The sequence below is a fragment of the Cetorhinus maximus genome, chromosome 26 (genome assembly GCF_964194155.1).
Source record: "Cetorhinus maximus chromosome 26, sCetMax3.hap1.1, whole genome shotgun sequence".
Classification (NCBI taxonomy): Eukaryota; Metazoa; Chordata; class Chondrichthyes; order Lamniformes; family Cetorhinidae; genus Cetorhinus; species Cetorhinus maximus.
In genome coordinates this window covers 37,134,421-37,161,250 of record NC_135904.1, presented here as the reverse complement: position 1 = coordinate 37,161,250, position 26,830 = coordinate 37,134,421, and the positions used below count along the sequence as shown (strand labels likewise).

The following is a 26,830-nucleotide window of genomic DNA, read 5'->3' as shown; positions in this document are numbered from 1 at the left end:
GTTAATCCTGGGTCACAGGGTTAGCACAGTGTTAATCCTGGGTCAGTGAGTTAGCACAGTGTTAATCCTGGCTCAGTGAGTTAGCACAGTGTTAATCCTGGCTCAGTGAGTTAGCACAGTGTTAATCCTGGGTCAGTGAGTTAGCACAGTGTTAATCCTGGCTCAGTGAGTTAGCACAGTGTTAATCCTGGGTCACAGAGTTAGCACAGTGTTAATCCTGGGTCAGTGAGTTAGCACAGTGTTAATCCTGGGTCACAGAGTTAGCACAGTGTTAATCCTCGGGTAATGAATTTTGCATAGCACCAGTCTGGGATAAATTAGAAGTAGAACCATAAAGGTAATCTCGGGATTACACCTGAGCCACAAGCAAATTAGCATTTGCGGAAATTAGATCAGAGTTGAATACAAGGCTCAAAGATTGGTATGGGAGAAATGGGCTTCAATTCATGGGGCACTGGCACCAGTACTGGGGAAAGAGAGAGCTGAACCGTTATGATGGTCTTCACCTGAACTGGACTGGGGCCAAAGCAACAGTGCCTTATAACTAGGTAGAGAGAGCTTTAAATTAAAGGAGGATTCACCTGAGGGGAGATTTAGAAAGTTGAAGAGGAAGGACAAGGAAATAGTGCAGAGTAACGATATGAGTAAGAATAACCAGATTGTGTCAGAAAGGTACAGAGTGTTTAAAGTTCACTAGCAAATGAAGTCAGAGTAGGGAAAAATGGTAAAAGAACAAAATTAAAGGCTCTCTATCCGAATCAAGCAGCATTAGTAACATAATGGTTAAACTGATAGCACAAATAGAAATAAATGGCTATGATATGTGCAATAAAGGATGAGATTAATACAGTAGTGAGAAATGATCTTGGTTCAGACGGTCAAAATATAGAATCAGTTTGGGTGGAGATAAGAAATAACAAAGCAAAGGAGTGATTGGTGGGAGTGGTTTGTTGCCCCCTGATTGTAACTACCCTATAGGAGCCAATATAAATCAGAAATAATAGGGGTTTGTAAGAAAAGTACTGCCACAATCATGAGACATTTTAATCTTTTTATAGATTAGATTAATCAATTTGGCAAAGGGAGATTTGTTCATAGAGTGCATTTGGGACAGTTTCTTAGAACAATACATTCTGGGGCCAACAAGGGAACAGGCAATTTTAGACCTGGTATTGTGTAATGAGACAGGGCTAATTAATTATGTTATATTAAAGGATCCTATTGGTAGGAGTGATGATAACGTGTTGGAATTTCACATACAGTTTAATGGTGTGAAATGTGGGTCTGAAACTAGAACTTAAATAAAGGCAATTACAAAGCATGAATACAGAGTTGGCTACAGTGGGCTGGGAAAATAGGTTAAAAGGTAAGATTGTAGAGAAGTAGTGACAGACATTCGAGGAGATATTTCAGAACTTTTAACATATATATATTCCATTGAGAAAGAAAGGCCCTACGAGAAGGATGCACTATCTGTTGTTAACTAAGGAAGTTAAGGATGGTGTCAAATTGAAAGGAAAGATGTACAATGCTGGAAAGATTAGTGGTAGAGCAGAAGATTGGGAAAGTTTTAGAAACCAGCAAAGGGTGATTTAAAAAAATAAATATGGAGAAATTGGAGTATGAGAAAACTAGCAAGAAAGAAGGGAGACAGAAAGCATGAAACTATGGGTAGGTTAGACTGAAAGCTACCATTGGGAAATGCTAAAACCCATTATTAAAGAGGTAGTAGCAGGACTTTGGGAAAATCATAATATAATCAGGCAGAATCAACATAGTTTTGTGAAAGGGAAATTGCGTTTGGCAAATTTATTAGCATTCTTTGAGGATGTAACAAGCAAGATGGATAACGGGGAACCAGTAGATGTAGTGTATTTGGATTTCCCAAAGGCATTCGTTAAGGTGCAAGTTTACTGCACATGGTGTTGGAGACAATATATTAGCATGGACAGAGGATTGGCTAACCAACAGGAAACAGTGTCAGGATAAATGGATTATTTTCAGGTTGGCAAACGAACTAGTGGAACGTCATAGAGATCAGTGCTGGGGCCTCAACTACTTATGATCTATATTAATGACCTGGATGCATGGATAGACTATTATAGCCAAACTTGCTGATGATAAAAAGATAGGTAAGAAAGTAAGATGTGATGAAGATATATAGAGTCTGATAAGGGGCATAAATAGGTTAAGAGAGTGGACAAAAATTTGGCAGATGGAGTATAATGTGGCAAAATGTGTGGTTGGCCACTTTTGCAGGAAGAATTGAAAAGCAGGGTATTTAAATGGAGAGTGACTGCAGACTGCTGTGCAATAGCGGGATCTTTCCTGTACATGAATCACAAAAAGTTAGCATGTAGATACAGCAGGTAATTAGGCAGGCAAATGGAGTGTTGGTCTTTATCGCAAGGGTGATGGAATATTAAAATAAGAAAGCTTTGCTACAATTGTACTGTGTACAGTTTTGGTCTCCTTACTTAAAGAGGGATATACTTGCATTGGAAGCAGTTCAGAGAAGGTTCACTAGGCTGATTCCTGGAATGAAGGGGTTATCTTATAAGGAAAGGTTGAGCAGGTTGGGCCTATACTTGTTGGAGTTTAGAAGAGCGAGAAGTGATCTTATTGAAATATATAAGATTCTGAGGGGGGCCTTGACAGGGTAGATGTTGAGAGAATGTTTCCCCTCGTGGGAAAATCTAGAACTAGGGAGCGCAGTTCAAAAATAAGGGTTCTCCAGGAAGGATTTTTTTTCTCTCAGAAACGAGTCAGTGTTTGGAGTTCGCTCCTCAGAACAAGTTGCCGGAATCACAGCGTCAGGCGTGCTTGGCGGGGTGAGCAGACAATATGGCAAGAAGGCAAAAAATTGAGATGTCGTGAAACCAGTTAGCGATTGTCCGCCCAGCCCGCCGATGGCCGGACACCATTGGACACCATGAGGGAACCTCATCATCATCCATCTGCATATCGTCATAAGGCCAGCCCATCGGACTCATCCCCCACTCTGGATCGTCCAATCACGCCGATGTGTTTCGCAACTGCACATAAGTGACATGCGCCTGGCGAGCTGTGCTTCACTCAGGACTTCCACAGCCTTGTTGGCTGAACTTGCTTCGGGCAGTACTCGCAGTCATCAGCACCAGTCTTCGCAGACAGAACCACAGAGCTTTTAGGGGGGATCACAGGCAAGTTTCTATCTACCAGATCAGCCATAAGGGAGGGGGTGGTTTTGTATGGCAGGAATTCCCCCTGTCGGGGGCGAAGTTGAAGGACATGCACGCACAGGCGCGCCTCCGATCAGCGCCCCTGATCGGGGACATGGCACCATTTTACGTGGGCGGGCCAATTAAGGCCCACCCAGCGCAACGTCTGCATGGAAGTGCTATGCACTCCCTGGGCGGGCAGGGGGAGGGGAATCCCTAAATCGGATGCACACGAAAGAGTCCACTCATCTCCCTGAAGCTAAGTGCTGCCTCAGGGAGATCGGCTGTTCTGTGACAAATATTAAAAATAGAGAAGAAAAAAACTCCTGACATGTCCCCTCATGTGACACTGTCTTGGGACACGGCCATAATTTTTACAAAAGCTTTAATTAAATTTTTTAAAACCTACATGAAACATCACCCCGCCCGTGGATGAGGTTTCATGCTTTTCCTAATGCCCGCCAGGGCTCCCGGCCTGCCCGCCAACCTTAAGGCTGGACGGGCAGGTCCATTAATTAGTTAAATGACTCTGTCAATGGCCTCAATTGGCCATTGGTAGGTTGGCGGGCGTGCAGCTGATTGTGTTGCGCCCCCTCCTACCGGAATATTTAAATAGGGCGCGGTGACGTCAGGAGTTCTGCCCGATGTCATCGCGCGTCATGTTACGTGTTGGCAAGCAGGCCCTGCCCCCCGCTCGCCGATGGGAAAATCCTGCCATAAGTGTTCTCCTGGATTAGCTTCTGTGCTGCTGCCTTTTGGGCACAGATGGTTTGCAAAGTGGACATTATTCTGTAAAAGTACAAAGCAGGCACTGGTTATAGAGAGTGAAGAGAGTCAGTCTGGCACTCTGCCTCCAGGAACGCAGAAACAGGAAATTGTAAACTCCGCAGCCCTGTGTCAGCATTCAGTCAGGTTATGGCTGATTTGCTACTCAAACCTATTTACTTGCCTTTGCTCTACAGCCTGCGCTACTATTATCCAAATTATTTTTTAAATCAATCTCTGTCTTGCAAGTTTCAATTAGAAAGCATGATTTTTTTTTAAACTGCAGCAATTAGATAAATCACTTCAAGAAAACAACCTTTTTGTTTTTGCATAACACAAGCTGGTGATATTTTTCACTGAGTCCAGATGGATAACATTTTAGCTGCCCATTGATCTATTGTTATTGTCAGATACAAACCATTGAAGAGAGAGATATACTGCTTTGCATTCAACATTTCATCATCACCTTGCATGTATTTCTTATCTTTCAAAGTTCCTTATCTGATTCTTCCTTTTCCCTTTCTTATTTCAGGTGTAAATGTTAAAAGGAGAGCGTGGCACTCTCTGCTGCTTTGTGCTTTTGTTTCTGTGTTTGAGTTCCTCTCACTTGGTATCATAAAGGATGTGACTCTGTGCTGTGTTCCGTACCAAGCTAAGCACCATAAAATGTCCATTTATTTGAAAGATCCCAATCAGTCAGAGAGGGATTTACGTTAATAAGGCTGGGATCAGAATGTTTAACCTGAACCATTGCAGGAACATTCCTGGTACTGAACGGAATTAACCCCTGTCAAATAGCAGAGAGTGCAATCAATAAAGCAGGAAAAAGGACCTTTAACTTAAGCTCCAATCTTACAAGCTGTGCACCTGAACAATATTAGTTTTTGAAGAATGTAATTTAATTAGAGTATGGGCCATTTAGCACAATTAAATCCACGAATTTACAATTTATAAACTTTCTAAGTAGGTTCATTGGTGAAACCTTTACTAAATATCCACAGAGTCAACCTGTGTTTCACTTCTGAAGGTTTTTAATTTACAAACAGCAGCAAAGCCACTAAACCCATGCCTATTGTGCTGAAAGATTGGATAAAGTATCCCCCAGTTCACTGTCAATACCAGTTCTTAATAAAGTCCTATTAAACCCATTAGCCTGACATCAGTAAGAGGTGGGACTGGGTCTCGGGCTGAGGTCGGAGGGGAACTTGTGTGGCAATAACTTGATGAGACATAGCCAGCGGGGGTCTGGTGGAGAGAATCCTCTCTGAGAAACCTTCTCAAACTCAATGTGCATGTTACACAATACAACCCCTGACACTCCCCACTTTGTTTAAACTTTCAGAATATTCTTGACAAAGCTCACATGGAAGATTTCTAATTAATCTAAAAAAACACACATTCCAGGGTTGAAGAAGGGACGGGATGGGCAGCTGATTATAGAGTCGGAGAGAAGGTGTGAGCCCACATGCCAGGGGAAATGCTGAGCGGAGTGTCCCACTGCAAAATTTCTCCCCTACACCCGTTACCCGGATATCGATACCAACCCTCAGTTGCTTAAATTAGCTAACCACACAAAAATAAAGGCACATTTTCCACTTATTATATTGATATATTATTTATAAAGAACTAGAAACCAATTGCTCTATGAATATGTATCCCAGGATGCCACATCACTGTCGCACTGCATGCCCAGAAGGCAGTTCGGACCTGGACTCTTATTTCCCAGTTTTTACTGTTTTTTCCCTTGAGTCATGTACTGAGTAATAATGTATCAGTCGATCGACCCACCAGCCATGCGGAGAGCAGCAAGAAGTACACTTGGTGAAGCCCCAGCATTTTGAGTCAGAAATATGATTGTTTCTAACTTGTGGGAACCAGAGGACATAAACCTCCCCACCCCCTGCCCAGAGAGTGTGAACAGGTGCATTCATCCCAGGGAGAAGGCAGGAGGGAGACAATGTGGTAAAATAAACTGGACAAAGGATTTCAAAAAATATTTTGCTTTAAATTCAGGCAGCAAATTAAATTTAACAGCATTGCATATAAAGCGTGACCCTATGTGGATCAAGCCTGAAGAATGAGTGGAGCTGAATTAAGAGAATGACAGAGGGAGACCTGTGAGGAATGCATAAAACATCTGACTCTGAAAATCCACAGCTATCCCAGCAGACTCCCTCTGTAAATCCGACAGGAGTTTGCCAGAACAAGAATAAAAAAGGGAATGGAGGTAGAGCAGGGAGATTGGATTAGAGAATATAGTTCCAGTTGAATATCTAGCACGAGTTCAATGGTCTGAATAGTCTCTTTCTATGTGGAATGTCTAAGATTCTGTACTGCTGTACAAAATAGAGACACAGGGTTTATGTGTTTCAGACTTACGCTATTTTGAGCTTGTTTGCCTCCATAACTGTTAATAATGTTTGGAGGACTGGAAAACCGAGCTGTTGTGGGCTGAATTTAATGCCCCCCAGCCAGCAAAAACTGAATGGGTGAAGGTAAAATCACCATGTAGCCCCCACGGAGATCCGCCTAACCTCTCACAGGTTCCGATTGTAACCTGAGCCGACGGGGAGGACACTTACCATGACTGGTGAGACCCTTTATTAAATATACAGATTGATACTCCCGTCCCAGTGAGGCACCTTTGTGCCTGAAAGCACCCACCTTGCAGCCAGCATCATACTCCTGCCTGCCAACCCGCTGCCAGGAAACCTGGCACACTGAGGCAGAGGTGGCTGGGGAATTAAAACCTCGTGCTGCCTCAGTAAACACCACCCCTACCTCCTCTAGTGCCCCCTTCCCTCCACCCCCACCCACCTGGCCACCAGCTCCCCCATCCCCCATTGGACTCCTGCCCTGAGTTAAAATCAGGGCTTTTAAATCTGATCACAGTCGCCATTACCCTGGGTTAATTAAAACAGAAAATGGTGGAAGTATTCAGCAGGTCCATCAGTATCTCTACAGATCAGTATACAGTATACAACAGGTATACATTGCAGCATACAGTGCAGTATACAGCAGGTATATAGTATACAGCAGGTATACAGTGCAGTATACAGTGCAGTGCAGTAAACAGCAGGTATATAGTATACAGCAGGTATACATTGCAGTATACAGTGCAGTGCAGTATACAGCAGGTATACAGTATACAGCAGGTATACAGTGCAGTATACAGTGCAGTGCAGTGCAGTATACAGCAGGTATATAGTATACAGTGCAGTATACAGTGCAGTGCAGTATACAGCAGGTATATAGTATACAGCAGGTATACATTGCAGTAAAGTATTCATTCCCACGAATGAATAAAAAAAATGTTACCAAGCCAGCAGTATTTTCAGTGGCTTTCACCTTTCATCGGACTGAGAAAATCCATAATATACTCTTCAGAATGCCTCAGAACATTCCCCGGGATAAAAATGGAACTTGACTTATCCAGTCACTGAGCCAGTGATTGTGAGGGTGAAACTGTTAACGATAACTGGTAATCCTTCAATAATCCCGTACAGCGTGGGGACAACCCTCACTTAAACAGGGTTAACAAGTGGGCAAAACAGATTAACAGGAAAACTAGAAAGGAAACAGGAAGGATTTACAGAGATGGGGGAAACAGGGAGAGGGAAAAGATTGGGCTGAGTGCAAAGTTACACAGAAACACTGACGAGATTCGGAGTGGTAATAGAAAACAGGAGAGGGACAGATGTAAAACACAATGTCATCCAATTCTTCATAAACAGTAATAGGGTCAGAAAGGAGTTAAAACCCCAAATAGATCATATAGGGTCCACATGGGGTATCAAAGGATGAACTTGGTGAAACGCAGTCCTGTGGAATGTGGTTAAATTCTCAGAAAGCAGTAAACCAAGGGGATGCTGGACTCAAGTCAGGCAACCAAGACCTTACAGAGAAGAACTCGCTAATTACTGTACCCAGGCTCTCAGAGGCAAATGGAGTTCAGGTAGAAGGTGGGCAGAATGCAACATAGCATGAATCTTGGAGGTGAGGGTCACCCCTCTCTCTCATTGGGCTAATCTTTCCTCCACTATTGGCAATGATTGGGATGGAACACAAGAAATAGGAAGTAGATCACACAGCCTGTAAGAAAATCAGACAGCAAAGTCAATCATCACACTCCAGTCGGCTTCTCAAACTTCCTTACCTCACATAGCTTTTTCACAGACTGTTGCGTGGAAGTGGGATTGGGACATCCATTACCCTAGATTCCCTTCCTATCCTGGGTTGACCGGGAGATGGCTGGGAGGTCATTGGCCAGGAGAGGGAGGCCAGCCGGGACCCCTGTTAGATGGGGAGTCAGCCAACACTGGGTCTTCTCTGCAGCCTCGGGCTTCAGCTATTCACTTTTTCAGGCCTCGGTACAATCAAAGGCCTCTCAATAAAATTCGTTCTCAACCTCACAGCTCTGCCACCTCCTTAAAGCAGCCTCCTGTTCCCAGTGTTGGAGGGAGGAGTGATGAAGCTAAGGCCCATCAACCAGTAGAAACACACAGAAGTGCACATTCTAAAATCATATAAAATTTTTCATGGAATCAAAAAAGTAGACGATGTATCAAAACAGCCATCAAGATTGAATAGGGTCAGTGTGTGAAGGGCAAGTTCTGGGAAAATGGGTTGTACTTCTTTACACACAGAAAGTAAAATAGGTTTGGATTTATTTAGTGCCTTTCTTGACCTTAGGGCGTCCCAAAGCATTTTACAGCCTAGGAAGTATTTTTGAACCGCGGTCAGGGTAATAATTGAGGAAACGTGCTCGCAAGGATGGGAAGTATTGTGGCGCAGTGGTGGTGTCCAGGCCTCTGGGTCCAAGTCCCACTCCAGGTCTTGCTGGCCATGGAAGGTGTGTTTATAATGTGGCCAAACAGGTTGATTATCAGCTGCCTGTCTCCAGGGAGAGGAATGGACTGGGAAATCTCTCCAGTAGCAGGCACTGGGGAGCCACTAAAATTCAGCCCATTCTCTCACTAAATCACTCTCAACATAAGGGTCCCTTGGCCCATTTGATTTTATCCCCAAAACGTATTGAGCTTCTTCTGAATTGCGCCCAGTGTCCTGCCCCAAATCCCCTCCCTGGGATCCTGCCCCTGCTGCCTAGAGCCTGAAAAGTCGGTTTTCACTGTGGCTGCAGGTAATCCCTGTTTGTTAGGAACAGCTTCGACTGATGATATTCTTCACAGTTGGACAGCGAGATGGTGCCTCCTACAGGCACACTTCTGTAACTGAGTGAGAGGTTTAATACTGAGCAACAAGCACCATCTAGTGGTTAGTTAAATAAAGCTGTTCTTCAAAAGAGAGAACAGGACAGACACCTTGCAAAGCTTTTCCTTTTCGTTCGACTTATTAATTACAAACCCTTTATTCAGAAATTTAACATCTAAGAGTTTTGTATTCTCCCAATATGTAACAGATCAGCTCAGATTTCAGGACAATTTAATAAAAGTATTTAACTTATGAAAGGGATGGGATAAGGCAGGTTCAGAGAGAAGCTAACTGTTTTGGCAAACAAAGGAGCGGCCATAAGATTAAATGTGAGAGATTTAGGGCTGAGAGCTGGAGAAACGCTTCACAATGAGAGTTTTGAGGCCGTGGGATTCAGTTCCAAAGTTAGTGACTGAGGCAGAAACCGTCAGTATTCAAAATGATGCTGCGGAGATTTATGAAGCTAACAGGGCTGCGGGAGATGGAAACAGGGTGGGTAAAAGGAATGGGAAGTGTTGGGCCTGGTCAGATTGAATAGCCTGTTTTGGAGCTACAGATTCTTTCTTTTCCACTGCATTTGTTACAGTTTCCTGAGCAACTGCTTTTAAAACAATTTGTTTGACATGACAGGTTTTCGGATGTATTGACAGCAGTCATAAATATTTCCATTGTCAGTTGGAATCTGATTTCATTTGTATCCATCCAGTTGCAGCTAGTAAATCTTCTGCAATTAATTCTGTTCCTGCACCCATCCCATTATCTGTGGAATCCCCACCGCTGGCTCCCTCCTATTTCTCATCTACATGCTGCCCCTTAACACTACTGCCAGATAACACTGTCAGGTTCCCATGACATGAAGCTCTGCTTCATTGTCACCTGCACTGCCTCTGATTGGTCACATTGCTATTTTGACATCCAGTATTGAATGAACGAGAATTTCTTGCAATTAAATATTGGGAAGATGAAAGCCATTGTCACATCAAAAACTCTTCTCCCTAGCCACTGACTCCATCCCTCTACCTGGCCACTGTTTGGGGCTTAACCAATTCACATCCTCAGCATCCGATCTGACCCTGAGCTGAACCACTGAGCCCATATCCTCTCATCACAAAGTTCACCTACTTCCACCTTCATAACTTCACCCATCTCCACCCCTAACTTCAGCCCATCTGCTGCTGAAATCCCCATTCCTGATTTTTTAAACTCAAAACACGATCATTCTAGCACATTCCTGACTGGCCTCCCTTCGTCCACCCTTTGTAAACGTGAATTCACTTAAAGCTCTGCTACCCTTATCCTAACTTGCAACAAGTCCCGTTCTCCCATCACCCATGTGCTCATTGGCTTCTGGTTTGGCAAAGCCTCAATTTTAAAATTCTTAATCCTGTTTTCAAATCCCCCTGTAATCTTAAATAAAAACAGAAAGTGCTGGAAAAGCTCAACCCTCAAGACTGATTCGACCTCCATCTCATTGACTTCAGTCATTCAGACACTTCAATTATTTCTGGTTATGAAGGCACATTTCTGGAGTCTCCATGAGTGACCACTTAAAGGTGTGGTCATTGATTACATTAACTATTCTATGTTCATCTTCCATTTTGTTCCCATCATATCCTTTTATATTTAACACCTAAAATGTTCTAATTTTTGATTCATAGGTGCCGTTCTAACACAAAGTTAGGGGTCCTTTGGGACTGATGACCCACTAATGTTCAACAACTGTAAAGTGAGGTCACCCCCAAGCCTTTGTACCATTGGGCGGGATTTTCCCCTTGTTGGGTGGGCCTGGTGGGCTGGTCCAGGAACAGCTGCGAGGTGGACCGCCGCCCACAATAGGGCTGCAACTGCGATTTCACACTGGCTGGCCAATTAACAGCCAGCCAGCGTGAAACACGTGCTAAAAGCCTCAGCACTGCCGGGATGGGGGTGGGAGGAGCATGAACCTGAAGTCTGCTCATGCGCAGGGGAACACACACTGAAAATTGTGATACAACTGAGTGGCTTGCTCGGCTATTTCAGAGTCAACCACAGGTCTGGAGTCTCATGTAGGCCAGACCAGGTAAGGACAGCAGGTTTCCTTCCCTGAAGGGCATTAGTGAACCAGATGGGTTTTTACAACAATCGACAACAGTTTCATGGTCATCATTAGATGTTTAATTAATTCAAATCTCACCATCTGCCGTGGTGGGATTTGAACCCATGTCTCTGGATTACTAGCCCAGTGACAATACCACTACGCCACCTGCCTCCCCCACATCTAGAAGGACAAGGGCATCAGACACATGGGAACACCACCACCTGTAAGTTCTCCCCCAAGTCTCCTGACTTGGAAATATATCGCCGTTCCTTCAGTGTCGCTGGTCAAAATCCTGGAACTCCCTCCCTAACAGCACTAACAGTGTATTTACACCACGTGGACTGCAGCGGTTCAGGAAGGCAGCTCACCACCACCTTCCCAAAGGCAATTAGGGATGGGCAATAAATGCTGGCCCAGCCAGCGAAGCCCAATTCTCTTGAATGAATAAAAAAAGATTCCTCACAGTCATTGTCAAGTTTGTGTGGCAACAACAAAGCATGTTTATATAGCACCTTCAATGTATTAAATCATCCCAAGGTGTTTCACAGGAGCATTATAAAACAAAATATGATGTTGAGCCGCATAAGGAGATATTAGATTAAATAATCAGAGAACCAGAACTGGAATGGCTTAAAGGAGGAGAGTGAAGTAGTGAAGTGGAGAGATGTAGTAAGGGTATTCCAGAACTTGGGGCCTAGACAACTGAAAGCATGGTCACCAACGATGGACTGATTAAGATCAGGAATGCTCAAGAGGCCAGAATTAGAGCAGCACAGATATCTCGAAGGATTGTGGGGCTGGAGGACATCACAGAGTTAGTGGTGGGAGGGGGGTTGGGGGCAGTGGGGGAATGAGGCTATGGAGGGATTTGTAAACATGGATTAGAGTAAGACATTGGCAGCAGAATTTTGCATGGTCTCAGGTTCATGAGGGTAGAATGTAGGACACCAGCCAGGAGGGTGTTGGAATAGTCATTTCTAGAGATAATAAATGTATGAATGAGGGTTTGAGCAGCAGATGAGCTGAGGCAGAGGTGAATTCAGGTGATGTTATGGAGGAACTACAAGTATGGTTAATGGCATCTTGGATGGTTTCAGTGAATTAGCATGTACTGGCTATTGATCACCCTGGCATACCTCCTTTCATAGAATCATAGAATAGAATCATAGGACTGGTGCAGCACAGAGGGTGGCCATTCAGCCCATCATGTCCATACTGGCTCTCCTAAGGAGCAATTCACGTACTGCCACTCGCCTGCCCTCTCCCCACATTCTTTTCACATTCATTTTTTTAAAGATATTTAGAAAATGTAGAAAAGATTACGGCACAGGAGGCTACTCTGCCCATCATGGCTGTGCTAGCTGAGAAACAATCCACCCAGCCTAATCCCACTTTCTAGCATTTGGTCCATAGCCCTGCGGGTTACAGCCCCTCAGGTACATATCCAGACACCTTTTACATGAGTTGAAAGTTTCCGCCTCTACTACCCTTTCAGATAGTGAGTTCCAGACCCCCACAGCCCTCCAGGTGGAAAACAATCCTCAACTCCCCTCTAATCCTTTTACTAATCACTTTAATTCTATGCCCCTGAGTCACTGGTTGTTCTGCTGAAGTAAACAGGCCCTCCTCAAGCACTCTATCCACGGCCCTTACAATTTAGTACATCTCAATCAAACCCTCAGCCTCCTCTGCTCCAAGGAAAACAACCCCAGCCTCTCCAATCTTTCCTCATAGCTGCAATTTTCCAGTCCTGACAACATCCTCGTAAATCTCCTCCGTACCCACTCCAGTGCAATCACATCCTTTCAGTGAGGTGACCAAAACTGCACACAGTACTCAAGTTGTGGCCTCACTAATGCTTTATACAGTTCCAGCATGACCTCCCTGCTCTTATATTCTATACCTTAGCTAATAAAGGAAAGGATTCGCAATGCCTTATTAATCACCTTATCAACCTATCCTGCTACCTTCAGGCGTCTGTAGACATTCACTCCAAGGTTTCTCGTTCCTCTACACCTTTCAGTGTCCTCCCATTTATTGTGTGTTGCTTTGCATTGTTTGACCTCCGCAAAAGCATCACTTCACATTTGTCTGGGTTGAATTCCATTTGCCACTTTTCTGCCCACCTGACCAGCCCATTGTTATTTTTCTGCAGCCTACAGCGACGCACTTCACTATCAACCATGTGGCCAATTCTTGTGTCGCCTGCAAAGTTCTCGATTGTTTCCCCTACACTTATATCCAAATCATTAATATCAACCACAAAAAGCTGGGAACCTAGTATTGAGCCCTGGAGAACACCACTGAAAACAGCCTCCCAGTCACAAACAACATCCATCAATAATGACCCTTTGTTTCCTGCCACTGAGCCAATTGTATTTCCAGCTTGCTACATTCGACTGGATCCCAGGAGCTTTTATTTTTTTGACTGCCATGTAGGAACTTGCTAAAATCCGAATAGATGGCATCAACTGCATACTCTTATCAATCCTCCTTGTTACATTCTCCCAAAATTCAATCAAGTTAGTCAGGCATGATTTTCCCCTTAACAAATCCACGCTGACTGTCTTCAATTACTTCATGTCTTTCTAAGTGACAAGTTTATCCTGTTGCTCAGTGTTGATTCCAATAATTTTCCCACCGCTGAGGTTAGACTGACTGACGTAACAGAGTAACACTGAAAGTAAGGACACACTGTGATTGATGCCTCTGAGAATATATCAAGCGTTGGGACTGGATAGTTTGGATAGTAGCTTTATGCTTCTTACCGAACCCTAACTGACTAGTGTTTTACTGCCTTCTCAGGTTATGCCTTCCACATGTTGTCCGGTGTAGAGTTAATTGTTAGAGCTGGACTATTCAAACCCATACGTAGCAGAAAATAGAGATCATAATTTTGATTCACCTGAGACGGGATCTGCTTGTGGAAATCTCTGAACACTGGGATGTTGTGGGGAAACATGAGCTGGACTCATATCAAAGGACAAGGTGCGCATAATGTATTAGTTTAATTTGAACGGACTGATAGGACACACGTAGATCACACAGAGAAAGCTACTCAGTTTATTTTACAGATAATATACGGACAAACAAATTTGTTGGTTTACAGTATCGAGTACTCATCTTATTAATATACTATTACTTAAATAATTACTGGGGGGTAAAAGTACATGACTGATCATAGGAACACTAGATCTGTTTGAAGCGAGAGAGCCAAGGCAACATATGGTGAAAGAAAGACTGACTTGCATTTATTTAGTGCGTTTTAAAAAGTCAGGACCTCTCAGAGTGCTTTACAGCCAAGGAAGTACATTGAAGTGTCGTCACTGTTGCAAATAAGGAAACATGGCATTCAGTTTGCACACAGCCAAGCTCCCACATAAAGCAATGTGGTAAGCCACAAGATAATCTGTTTTAGTGATGTTGGTTGAGGGATAAATATTGGCTAAGACACTGGGGATAATTTTAATTTTCCAAAATTCACTAGATTCGATGAAGGTTCCATTAGACGCAAAATAGCTAATGTAACTCTTGTTCAAAAAGGGAGACAGAAAGCAGGAAAGTATAGGCCAGTTAGCTTAACATCTGTCATAGGGAAGATGTTAGAAGCTATTATTAAAGACATAACAGGGCACTTAGATAAATTCGAGGTAATCAGGCAGGGTCAACATAGCTTTGTGAAATAGAAGTCATGTTTAACCAATTTATTGGAGTTAGGTTTACTAGAATACTATCTGAAATGGACAGGCTCAGCTTGTATCTGCTGGAGTTTAGAAAAGTAAGATGCAACTTGATTGAAACATAAAAGATCCTGAGGGGACTCGATTTGTGAATGCGGAAAGAATATTTCCTCTTGTGGGAGAATCTAGAGCTCAGGGTCACTGTTTCAAAACAGGGGGTCACCCATTTAGGACAGAGATGAGGAAACTTTTTTCTCTCAGAGGGTCGTGAGTCTTTGGCATTCTCTTCCTCAAAAGGTGGTTGAAGCAGAGTCTTTGAATATCTTTAAGGCAGAGCTAGATAGGTTCTTGATAAGTGGAAGGGGGGGTGTTGGTGAAAGGTTATCAGGGATAGGCAGAAAAAGGAGATTAAAATCAGATCAGCCATGATCTTATTGAATGGTGGAGCAGGCTTGAGGGGCTGAGTGGCCTACTCCTGGTCCTAATTGGTATGTTTATATGGATAACTCCCCTTGCATCTGCTGAAGAGGGCACACAGTTCATTGGTTTAACATCTAATCCGAAAGACAACATGTCCCAGTGTGGTACTTCCTTAGCACTGCCCTGGAATGTCAGCCTAGATTTTGTGCTTGCAATCTGTAACACTTCTTTTGGCGTGAAATCACTTTTATGAAACTGTTTTCAGGAGATGCAGCAGAACATTCAGCCATGCAACCCAAGAGGGCACGTCCTGCTTGATACATTCAGTCATGATCATAATTAAGTGATGTGGACTGGGGATTTTAAAGTGTTTCACTAGATCTCTCCTGTTTGATTTCACCATGTCAATATCTAAAATATCCAGCTTGTATCATAGACTGATCTCAGCCAACATTTCAAATCAGTAAAGCTGCCATTCAGAGAAAGGAGGGTGAAGTATTATACACAGATGGTTGCAGCTGCTTTTATCTCTAATGTGGGTCAATCAAGTTCTCTCTGCCTCAAATGAGCAGCTCCACCAGCTGTGAAATTCCTTCCTTCCTGCCTGTGAAACATTAAAGGGAATCACTTCACAAATTGATCGTTAGAACCCAGCTCCTGTTGATTAACAGAGCGGAAACACAAACATTAAAGAGAAAAGGTTTTGGGAAGTGAGATTTGCTTGGTAAAGTTGTCTGTGCACTATAAACAATGATGAAAGTGAATTCCACTGTATTCCTTCAGTTCTCAATGGAGAGATCAGTGAGTGACCGAATGACCATCCACCAACCCCACACTGCCCCCCCAACCCCAGTAGTTATTCTACATCAGTGTTGCCCAATAGAAATCACTAACTAGGAAGTGTGGCTACTGCAACATTTCATCACAAAATCCATTTACACAATCAGGATATTGAAAAATTGCAGAAAGAAAATTTACAAAGATATGGACAATTGAAAGAACGGAACAATCAGCACAGATGGAACAGGCTGTGCCTTTTTCTATTGGAAAAGAGATGACCAGATAGATGGTTTGATAGACTGGATATGGAGAAACTATTTCCACTTGTGGGTGAGTTCACAACAAGGGAGCATAAATATAAGACAGTCACAAACTCATCAAAAAAGAATATAAGGATGTAGGGCTTAGTGGGTGTAGGTAATTACAGTGGCAGGAGATTCATGTGGAGCATGAACACTGGCATAAACCAGTTGGGCTGAATGGTCTATTTCTGTATTCTAGATTCTAGTTTCTGATCATCCTAATTTATATGGATTAGTGTAGGATCAAAGGTGTTGCCCTATTTGTCAGGAACAATAGTTTATGACTAAGAGCTCCAACTGTATGCACCCCAACATGCTTCCATTGCTAACTCCTTTTCCCCAAGAACAATTAAAGACTGAAACAATGTTCCACAAACCTTAAATCGCTATGCCTTCTAAGGATTCATTTAAGGAAAATCTGTTGAACTTTTTAAATGCAAGAGTACCAAATTTCAAACGATCACAACAATTTATACTAGAGATGGTTGCTGAGTGGTTGGCAAGTTGACTCTGATTGGCTGAGGCATTGCCATGGAGAAAGCAACAGGGAAGTATAGGTTCCCCAAGCTCCGGGTGCAACACTTGAACATATTCCTGTTTGCGGAGAACAGGTCACTGCATATTGTTATGTTGCTTCTAGCAAGCATAAATAAGCTTGACAGATTGTCTTAAATTGGTTGTTAGTGTAGTTTTTAGTTCAAGCCTTGCACCTTTTGCGTACCCAGGAGTCTATAGTTCCCTACTGCTTTTTCCGTAGCAATGTCTCGGCCAAAGTCAACTTGCCAACTAATCAGCACACTTTACTCCTGCGGTATAAATTGTGATTGTTTGAAAGTTGGCATTCTTGCATTTGTCCCGATGAATGCAGGAAGAAAAGCTTCAGCAACATGTCTCTCTTTTCAGCAAGATTCAAGTTCTGTACTGCCAAGTGACTGTTTCCATAATAGTTAGTAGTGGCAAACTCTTTAAATAAGGAGGGAGAAACCAAGTAACTATAGAGCTATCAATTTAGCATCAGTTTTGAGGAAATTATTGAAATCTATCATCAGGGACAGGCTAACAGCTATTGAACAGGTACCAGCTCATCAAAAAGAGTAAGTATGGGTTGTGAAGGATAGGTCGTGTCTGACTAATGTACTTGAAATTTTTGAGGGAGTCACTGGCATGGTTGATAGGAGCGTCTCTACAGATTCTTGTTTGGACTTCCCAAAGGCATTTGATAAGGTTCCACACAGGAAATTGTTGGCAAAAAATGAAACTTCATGGAAATGGGGGCTACTGGAAAGGGTGGTGTAATCAAGTTTTATAGAAACGTTTAAAAGGCAATTGTGCATGAACTTAGAGATAATGAATTTGCAGGGTTATGGGGAAAAATAGGATATGGGACTAAATTGGGCAGTTCTTCCAAAGAGCTAGGACTGGTGGGCTGAGTGGCCTCCTTCACACTGTATGATTCTTATGATCTGATTAGTGAAACATGCTCGAGGGGTTTAATTGCCTACTCCTGTTTCTAACATTCCTAATAATTGAAGTTCCCAGTAAAGAATGTCATCCTTTTTTTGGACGGTTGCTTGTCCTTTTGACATTTGCCTATTGGATAACAAAGATTGTGGCAGCCCACCACTACCCACCCCCATCTGACCCTCCCGCCACCCTCCCAGAACGGTTGTCACACCAGTTGGGCAGAAGTGACCGAATAACTGAGGTGATACAATCTTTTTAGTTCACTATTACTGGTAACTAGGTGATGAATCTGGGTACATTACATTCCTGTTGCTAAGCAGGAGATAAATTCTAATCAATTTAAATGAACATAGTAAATGATAAATGAATGTAAAACAGAGTGCAATGAGGTGAATACTTCAGATTGGTCAAAATAAATGTGAAGCAATGAGCTTCAACAGAACTAAACAGGAAGAACGTCAGCTCAGCCTCATTTCCCTGGCTGCTCTTCCAATTCTGTAATTGTAGTCAATACTCAATCTCCCATTCCCAGTCAACACTGATCTACCTCACTTTGATTATCTTGCACTAAAATCTCTGCAATAACATGCCTGTGCACTAAGTGTCCTGTATCCTGGAACCCAAGGTTATGATCAGTATTTCTTAAATTTATTCATCAGTTCAACCAGTAATTAATAATCAGTAATTAAACCCTTCCCTAATTGCCCTGAGAAGGTGGTGGTGAGCCACCTTCTAGAGTGGAACTGAATTTCAGAGGGCAGTTAAGAACCAGCCATATTGCAGTGGTTCTAGACTCCTTGACTCACACACAGTCCAGACTCAGTAAAGGTAACAGATTTCCTTCCCAGAAGCTCATTACTGAATCAGTTGGATTTTTACAACAATCAAGTAGTTTAATTGTCACCATTACTGACAGCAACTGTTTATTCTAGATTTATTGGACAGTCTGAGTTTAAATTCCTCAGCTGTGGTGGGATTTGAACTCTATCAAATGATAAATCTAAGCCTTGGGCCACTGCTCCAGTAACATAACTACAATGCTACCATACCCCAAATAAAGAATACAATCTCTGCCAACAGCACAAAACATGGCCATGACCATGATGTCAAATGTTATTGTAAGTTTTCATTGGAGGTGGTGGCAGCCTTCCATCTCATATGATAATTTGCACCATGGTGGTTAACCATTGAGTATTGCCTGGTAGGGCTCAGGAGCCCCACTCTCCCATGGCAATCTCTTACACTTGCTGGAGAGGAAGACTGTAGGCTAAGAAGGTGCATGATTCACTGGCCTCTGTATTCTCTGGGCCCTCTTTAACATGAGCTTTTTGTTTCTGCTCACCTTTTCCAATGCCCTTCCAAACAGTCAACCTCTGGATAAATTTCATTTATGGAGTATACAGCAAGGCAAGGAACCAGTGTCCATACTGAAAGGATGAACTAATGTAAGCCCACGTGCAGTGAAAGTTTTTGATTAGCCCGATGACGCTAACCATATTCACTGTGCAAGAACCACATTAAAGCTGCTCCTCCTGCTGCTCATCTCCAGAGCCCTCATTCCCAGTGAGCATTCAGGAGGGGAAGTTGCGAGCAGGAGGCTCGATGACAGGATGGGTTAGGGAGTGGGGCAGGCCACAAGTTAGAGGGTCAGCAGCAAAACGGTGGGTTAAGGGGCAGGAAAGGCCATGAACCAGAGGGTCAATGAGAGCAAGTTTCCACAGCAACCAGGAGGGTCAGAGAGTGGGATGTGGGGCGACCAGGAGGTTCAGGAAGCAGGATTGACAGTGAGCGGAAGACAAGTAGAAAGTTTCCATACGGTATTTCTTTTATATTTTTAAATTTATTTTAAAAGTTATTGCATTTACCAATGTAGGGATTTAGCAAAGTATTTCAACTTACAAGGTATAATTTTTTTTCTGATGAGAAAGGTCCTACAGAATCTAACTACAGCTTTTACATTGGTTTTAATGGGAAAATGAGTTGTTTAAAGTTTCACTTGAACGCAACAAAGCTTTAAGTGAGGATTTCCTGTACACTCTGCCACTGAGCGTTGTGGAAGCCTCAATTTATTATCAGGACCTCAGATCACTTTCATTTTCTCTGCACATCAATTTCTTTCCACTTAATTAAGTCATTTCCTGGATTTTTTGTCACCATGTGAAGCTTTTTGCATTTCTCTACATTAAATTTCATCTGCCACCTGCCTGTTCAATTCCCAAGCACATTCATTCAAATTCTCCTATTGCTTATTCTATTCAGCTTTGCAGCTGGCCACCTTTGTTAGCTTAGCATCATCTGTAAAAGTAGCCAATGTGCCGGTGACTGCTCGCTCCAGATCATTTATGAAGATATTAAACAAAAGGAAGTCTCAAGATGGACCCTGGGGAGACCTCACTCGTAACATTCTCCCAGGCTGATAACCATCCCCATGCCACCACCCTCTGGGTTTAGTTGGTCAAACAATTATGCACCCGTGGTGAAATCTTTTCACCGATTCTTGCTTTCTTTATTTTCAATACCAGCCTTTCCAAAGGGTCTCTGCCTAAGGCCTAATTGAAATCCATGTACAACACATCTATTGACTGACCACATCAAAGAAAATACCCCAAGCAGGCACAAATTTTGTGCATCCAATGCAAAATCCCTATAATCGTTAAATCTTTTTCTTCCAAGTATTTGGTGTACACTCTCATCCAAGTCAGAAGATTGGAGGTTCAAGGCCCACTCCAGGGGCTAGAGCACAAAGTCTAGGCTGACACTCCAGTGCAATACTGAGGGGAGTGCTGCATTGTCACTGGTGCTGTCTTTCAGATGAGATGTTAAACCATCTGTCCTCTCAGGTGGGTGCAAGAGATCCCATGGCATTATTTTCAAGAAAAGCAGGGGAGTTATCCCTCAAGCTTGTGGGAGCTTACGTGTACAAATTGGCTGCCATGTTTCTTATCTTACAACAAGACTCCACTAATTGGCTGTAAAGCACTTTGGGGACGCCCTGTGGTAATGAAAGGCATTATTTAAACGTAGGTCTTTTCTTTTCCCTGGATAGTGATAGCTCAAAGCCCCATCAGCTACATGCACAAAAATCTTTGAATTAAGCTTTCAATTGATTTCCGAGGTTTTTGGGGCGGGTTGATCAGTTAACAGGTTGTGTCTTGAATTTGAAGACATTTCCTTTTTGTTTTCTTACCAAATATGAGGCCTCGAGATATGCGGACATCAGTTGCATAATGGCAGGACAGTGAAGAGCCTGGGTAATGACAATGTGGTTATTAACAAATGAATACACTACACAGAATAATCACAATATTCCACAGCACATACTGCAAACTTTAAATTTAGTGAAAACTGTTTCATACTTATTCAGACTTTAATAATGTTAAAGTTTCACAATTATATGATGTGCTCCTTGAAATTAGTTGCAGCAGTTAACATTTGGCCGTATGTTGTGCATTCACAAATACGATCGATGGATTTTACTGTTAGAATAATGCAACATTGTTTGGTGATTATGGAAAACTGCTATCTGGAACCAGCCAATAAGTACTGCCTGGTTTCTGAGCTGTACTTTTTCCCTTTTGATTTTTTTTCGGTTAGTGATGCCAAAAGTAAAAACTTGAAAAAAATCTTGGAAAAGCCCAGCAAACAAAAAACTGACTTTAACAGGTCCCTGTTTTTCCATTGGATTGGTTGATAAGTTGTGACCAATGACTTTGTGGATGGCCTATAAGAAGATTCACTTGGAGTGTAGGAAATCACTCAAGCAGAAATTAATAAAATAAAGCACTTTCTCAAATGTACCTTGGGGATCAGGTCACCATGCTTTAGTGTGAAATGTAACCTCAACAGACAACACAAGCATGTACAAAGTATCTGAACACAAACAATATAACATGAGTAACACTTAGGAAATATTTTATTGAATTGTGGCATTTAAATAACTCTAAAAATGTATTAATCTGTTTACATTTAGAACACAAAACATTTACAAAAATCAGTGGTCCATTTCATCAAACATTAAATAGTTCAGTTGATACATTACCAGTTTATAAAACTGTACAAAAAAATTCATCCAACGAATTCTTTAAGATCTTAGTTTCTCTTTGGTATTTCAAGTTAAGATGAAAAATGTACAAAAAAAAACACTTAAAAAAATCTATGACCCCTATGCATCATAGCTTACTAGGTTTTTTTTAAAAAATGTATCTGTTTTATATACTTCGGTATTTACTAAAGGATTGGATCCCAACCCATCAAGTCTAGAAATGAGGCAAGATGTTTGGTCTTCAAAGCTGTTCAACTCCAACAGGTCTGCCATTTTGCACTCAAAAGGCCACTTACTAAATTTCCTTGTGGTTGGTGCATTAAGAGCTAAATAGTTCTCCAAAACTTTAAATAAGTGCCTCAATACATCTTGGTTGTACAGTGGGCTTTACTACAACATGCTATTCAGGACAAGCTAAATGCCCTATGCAACAGGAAATGCATCATAGCTTCAATGGGCATTATTATAAATTCTAGGGTCGGCTAGTGAATAGACTGCGATGGGCAGAAAACAGGAGGTTTTAGTGCCAAGGCAAAATACAGGTTAGCCACCAAGAACATTGACTTAAGTGCTCTGACTACTTGCATTCCTATCAAATACATTTAGTGTTACCTGAAAGAAACGGTCAGAAACAATTTAAGCTTTAAATTATATTTTATTATTTCTTTAAAAAGACGAGTAAAACAAGATTATGACTGCTACAGTGCTGAGGCTCCAAGACTTGTTCTCTTATTTGTTCCTTTTGTTTGCTGTCAGTGTGGAGAGGGATACTCAAGTGTCAGACCAGGGATAGATGTGTAAGGCATTTTGTATTTGCAAGGCAGACACTAATGTCTTGTGTAACATTAATGTCAGGGTTCCAATGTACAGACGTCTCAATAATGGTTTTATTTGTCATTGCTTTTTGCAAAGGCAACATGCAGAGGAATACTCAACTCTGAGTCACTCACCAGGGACTGCTAACTGTGATAGTGCAGCATGTGACAGTTATCATCACGGGTATGAAAACAAGTGTTGAGGGCTGTAAATAAATTAAATTATTTATATCTGTAAATAATGTGACTGAATAGGATTTGTAAACATGCAGCACTACCTCTGGTCATATTTTCACCTGAGCAAGAAAGGAGAGAGCAGACCATAGGCGGTAAGACTGCAACACTACTACAAATTGAACAGGAATACTTTACCTAACCCCAAAACACACACACAACCCACACAAAACTGGCAAATAAAAAGTATAAAGTGTCTCTTACATCTTAGTGGCTAAAGCATATTCTTACCTTAGCTTACAACTTTTGAAACCTACACTGTTGAGTCATAGCAATCTTTTCAACAAGTTTGAAACAGTAAGAGGATCCCATTGCTTACTGCATTTTATTTTGCTGGGGACAGAAGAAAAAGAACAGAGGGGAAGACGGAAGTAGTGCGTCAATAACCTCGAGTCTTACACGCTTTAAATAGCAGCCTACTTCCTTATGTCTGATTTGAACATTAATGCACAGCTCAATAACATTTCTTAAGCAGAACAGAATTGTGCACTCAAGTCGAGAGTAAACAGGATCATTCTCTCCATAGCAATAGCTGTAATAGTTTATCTCCTTTAATATTCTGGTAGAACCAAATAGGAATTCTTATTATGTGTATTCTCACCAAGCTTGACCTTAACACAAAAGCCTAGGCTGGTCAGGATTTCTGCTACATGTTTACCAACCCACATTTTCCTGAGCATTAAATTGAACAGGGGGAAAATTATGGCTGTGAATACGCAAGCAGAAAGCCTGGGCCATCCAGCAGATCCTCATCTTTAACTGACTGCAATTTCTCAGCTTCAACCACTCCGTTCTAGCTGATCATTCCAGACCCCTGTCCTGTGTCCTGACCTACTGACCCAGTGTTCATCAAGTGTTGCCCCTGGTTTTGTTTCTCTGTCCTGGACTTTATATACCTCTATAAAATTACAGGATAAACTAGAAGTAAAGACTGCATTTAAAAAAAGAAATCATAACTTTTTAACCTTAGGGTTATTAATATTTGATTGCCTTTCTAAAGTTTGTAATTTAGTTAGGAAATGTAATTGTCAGCAAGATCTAGGTCCTGTTCAGAATATAGTGAGAAATACTAAACGTTCTGCTTAGAATTTGATTCAAGTGGAAAATCTGATAGTGTCTAACTTGGGCTGAATGCAACATTCATTAGAAGGTTGTATAGTTTTTAGGAAACTTCTACTTTTTCTGAAACACCTCACACAAAGACAAAGACCACTGGGCACACAGAAGAATGACTCACTGGCACCTGTCCGCCTTCAGTGTTGTTACAACTTATTCTGGTTTTATGTTTGAAAAACAAAAGGAACAACGAACTGGCTGCATACACCATACCACAGCATAGTGGTCAGTTTACAATATAGGTCAAGTTAATGAGTCCCTGGTGTAGACAGAATGGAAAATGTCAATTCCAGAGCAAAACAGGTTGAGGACAAGGTAACAGAGGTACACTAGTAAATAGCACAAATTGATGAGAGGGACCAAGGACAGAACAAGGCTGAGCGAAGTGAGATATTTATTATATGAAAATCTGATGATATACATGCTGGTTAGCTTTTCCTCCATCTTCCAATCAATATATCCAAATTCAAAGCATCTACTGTATCTTGGCATGTCGCCTGCATTGCCAAAGCACCACAGATATCATAACAGAGTATTACAGTGAAGGGCAATACAAGCAGTTTTGGGAGGAGTGGAAAAGAGAAGACAGAAGTACAGGAAATACTGCAATAAAAGCCCAAATCACAATGGCACCTTTAAATTTTGTTTCTCACTATAACACAATAGCCTGGACGTGGCAGACACCACACCACGACACTGAGCTCTTACCATGTTTCAGAACAGAGAAACAAAAAATGGATAAATATATTAATAGGATTAGTAAAAGGGGAGGGGAGGGAAAGGAGAAAAGCACCACAGGAACGTTTGTTGGATGATATAACGGATCATCTCAGTCAAATAATCTCACGTAAACTGTTCCTTAAATTTCCTGGCCACCTTAGTTATTCTCACACCACTTCTGCAAACAGTGTTATCTTTCACTTGACTGGATTGATCTGATACACAACTCATTCATTCCACTATCACTTCTCCACAGTCTGTTGGGCTGTTTGTTGTTTCCCTCTCCATCCCACACTTTTCCTGATATTAATATGTGGTCTGTCTCTTGTTTTTCCCTTTTTGCTTCCCATTCCCCTGCCTCAATACTTGCTTAAAACCTGTTACACCTTTTTCCAGTTTTGATAAGGGGTCATCGATCTGAAACAGTAATTGTTTATCTCTCCACCTCTGCTGCCTGACCTGCTGTGCATCTCCAGTATTTTATTTTTATTACTTATTTTTCAATTCTCATGAAGGGTATGAGGGCAAAATGCCAACTCTCCGTTTCTTTCACAGATGCTAAATGACCTGCTATGCATTTTCAGCTTCTTAGCTTTTGCTTCAATTTCAAACATTTAAGTTGTATCTGTCTTGATACAAAGTAATTTTTTAGCTGCATCAAATACATTTATGGATATTTTCAAACAGAATTTCTTTGTAGCTTGTTCACTCTTGTTCTGTAACCTCCATCATTCAAATGACACCTGTTCCATTTCAGTGAATTTTACAGTCACTAAGTTAAAGTAATTGAACATTATGTTGGAACAGAAGTCAAGTTGAAGAGAAGAAATAATAAAAGTTTTTGAACTTCACCAACTCAAAGTTAGGTATATCAGCTTGGAACAAATTTTGGGAGTGAACATAGATCTTCCTGGAGCAGGCCAGTTATGCCAAATTAGACATAGTTGTTAAACTCGGAGAGGTAATGATACCCGTACTGACTAAATTTCAAATCGGGAATTGCATAGGATGTACTTGGGGCAAGGCAGCACCTACTTCAAACCCTCAAGACTTGAACTTTCAACATTCAAATGTCATCAAACTTGTGCTTCAAATAGTCTTTCATGACTTTTGCAAGGGGAAGTTCATCCAGTCCTTTCAAATTTTGAAGGCCGATACACTGTCGAATCCTAATTCGGCACAGATCCTGTAAATTTCTAGGCTGTCCTAGAAAGGGTAAAAGAAATGAAAGAAGCATTAGTGTCTCATGACTGTCTTAATAAATTAGATTAATACGAAAAACCACCTACATTGCCTTAGAAAAATAAATTATACCCACGTCAAATAAAATCTAACGCATATTAAAGACCAGTTGATCAAATGCAGTAAGACCTGGATGACATTCAGGCTTGGGCTGACAAGCGGCAAGTAACATTCACACCACATAAGTGCCAGGCAATGACCATCTGTAACAAGAGAGAATTTAACCATCGTCCCTTGACATTCAATGGCATTACCATCACTGAATCCCCCACTATCAATATCTTGGGGGTTACCATTGACCAGAAACTGAACTGGACTTGCCAAACAAATACTTTGGCTACAAGAGCAGGTCAGAGGCTAGGAATCCTGCGATGAGTAACTCACCTCCGGACTCCGTAAAGCCTGTCCACCATCTACAAGGCACAAGTCAGGAGTGTGATACAATATTCTCCACTTGCCTGGATGGGTGCAGTTCCAGCAACTCTCAAGAAGCTTGATACCAAGACAAAGCAGCCTGCTTGATTGGCACCCCATCCACAAACACTCCTCCAGCACAGTGGCAGCAGTGTGTACCATCTACAAGATACACTGCAGGAACTCATTAAGGCTCCTTATACAGCACCTTCTAAACCCATGACCGCTACCATCTAGAAGGGCAAAGGCAGCACACACATGGGAACATCACCACCTGCAAGTTCCCCTCCAAGCTACTCACCATCCTGACTTAGAAAAATATTGTCGTTCCTTCACTGTCGCTAGGTC

The 26,830-nt window shown here is 42.0% G+C and overlaps 1 protein-coding gene across 2 annotated transcripts in view; it reads right to left on the bottom strand.

Annotated features, from left to right (window-relative positions):
* Positions 1-21,785: 21,785 nt before the first annotated feature.
* asb7 (ankyrin repeat and SOCS box containing 7) overlaps positions 21,786-26,830 on the bottom strand; it is a 41,920-nt gene continuing 36,875 nt past the window's right edge. For both annotated transcript variants that reach the window (XM_078530493.1, XM_078530492.1), the window contains exon 4: positions 21,786-26,032. In XM_078530493.1, the coding sequence (XP_078386619.1) occupies positions 25,893-26,032 (140 nt within the window). In that variant the 3' untranslated portion in view covers positions 21,786-25,892. The remainder of the gene's footprint in view (positions 26,033-26,830) is intronic.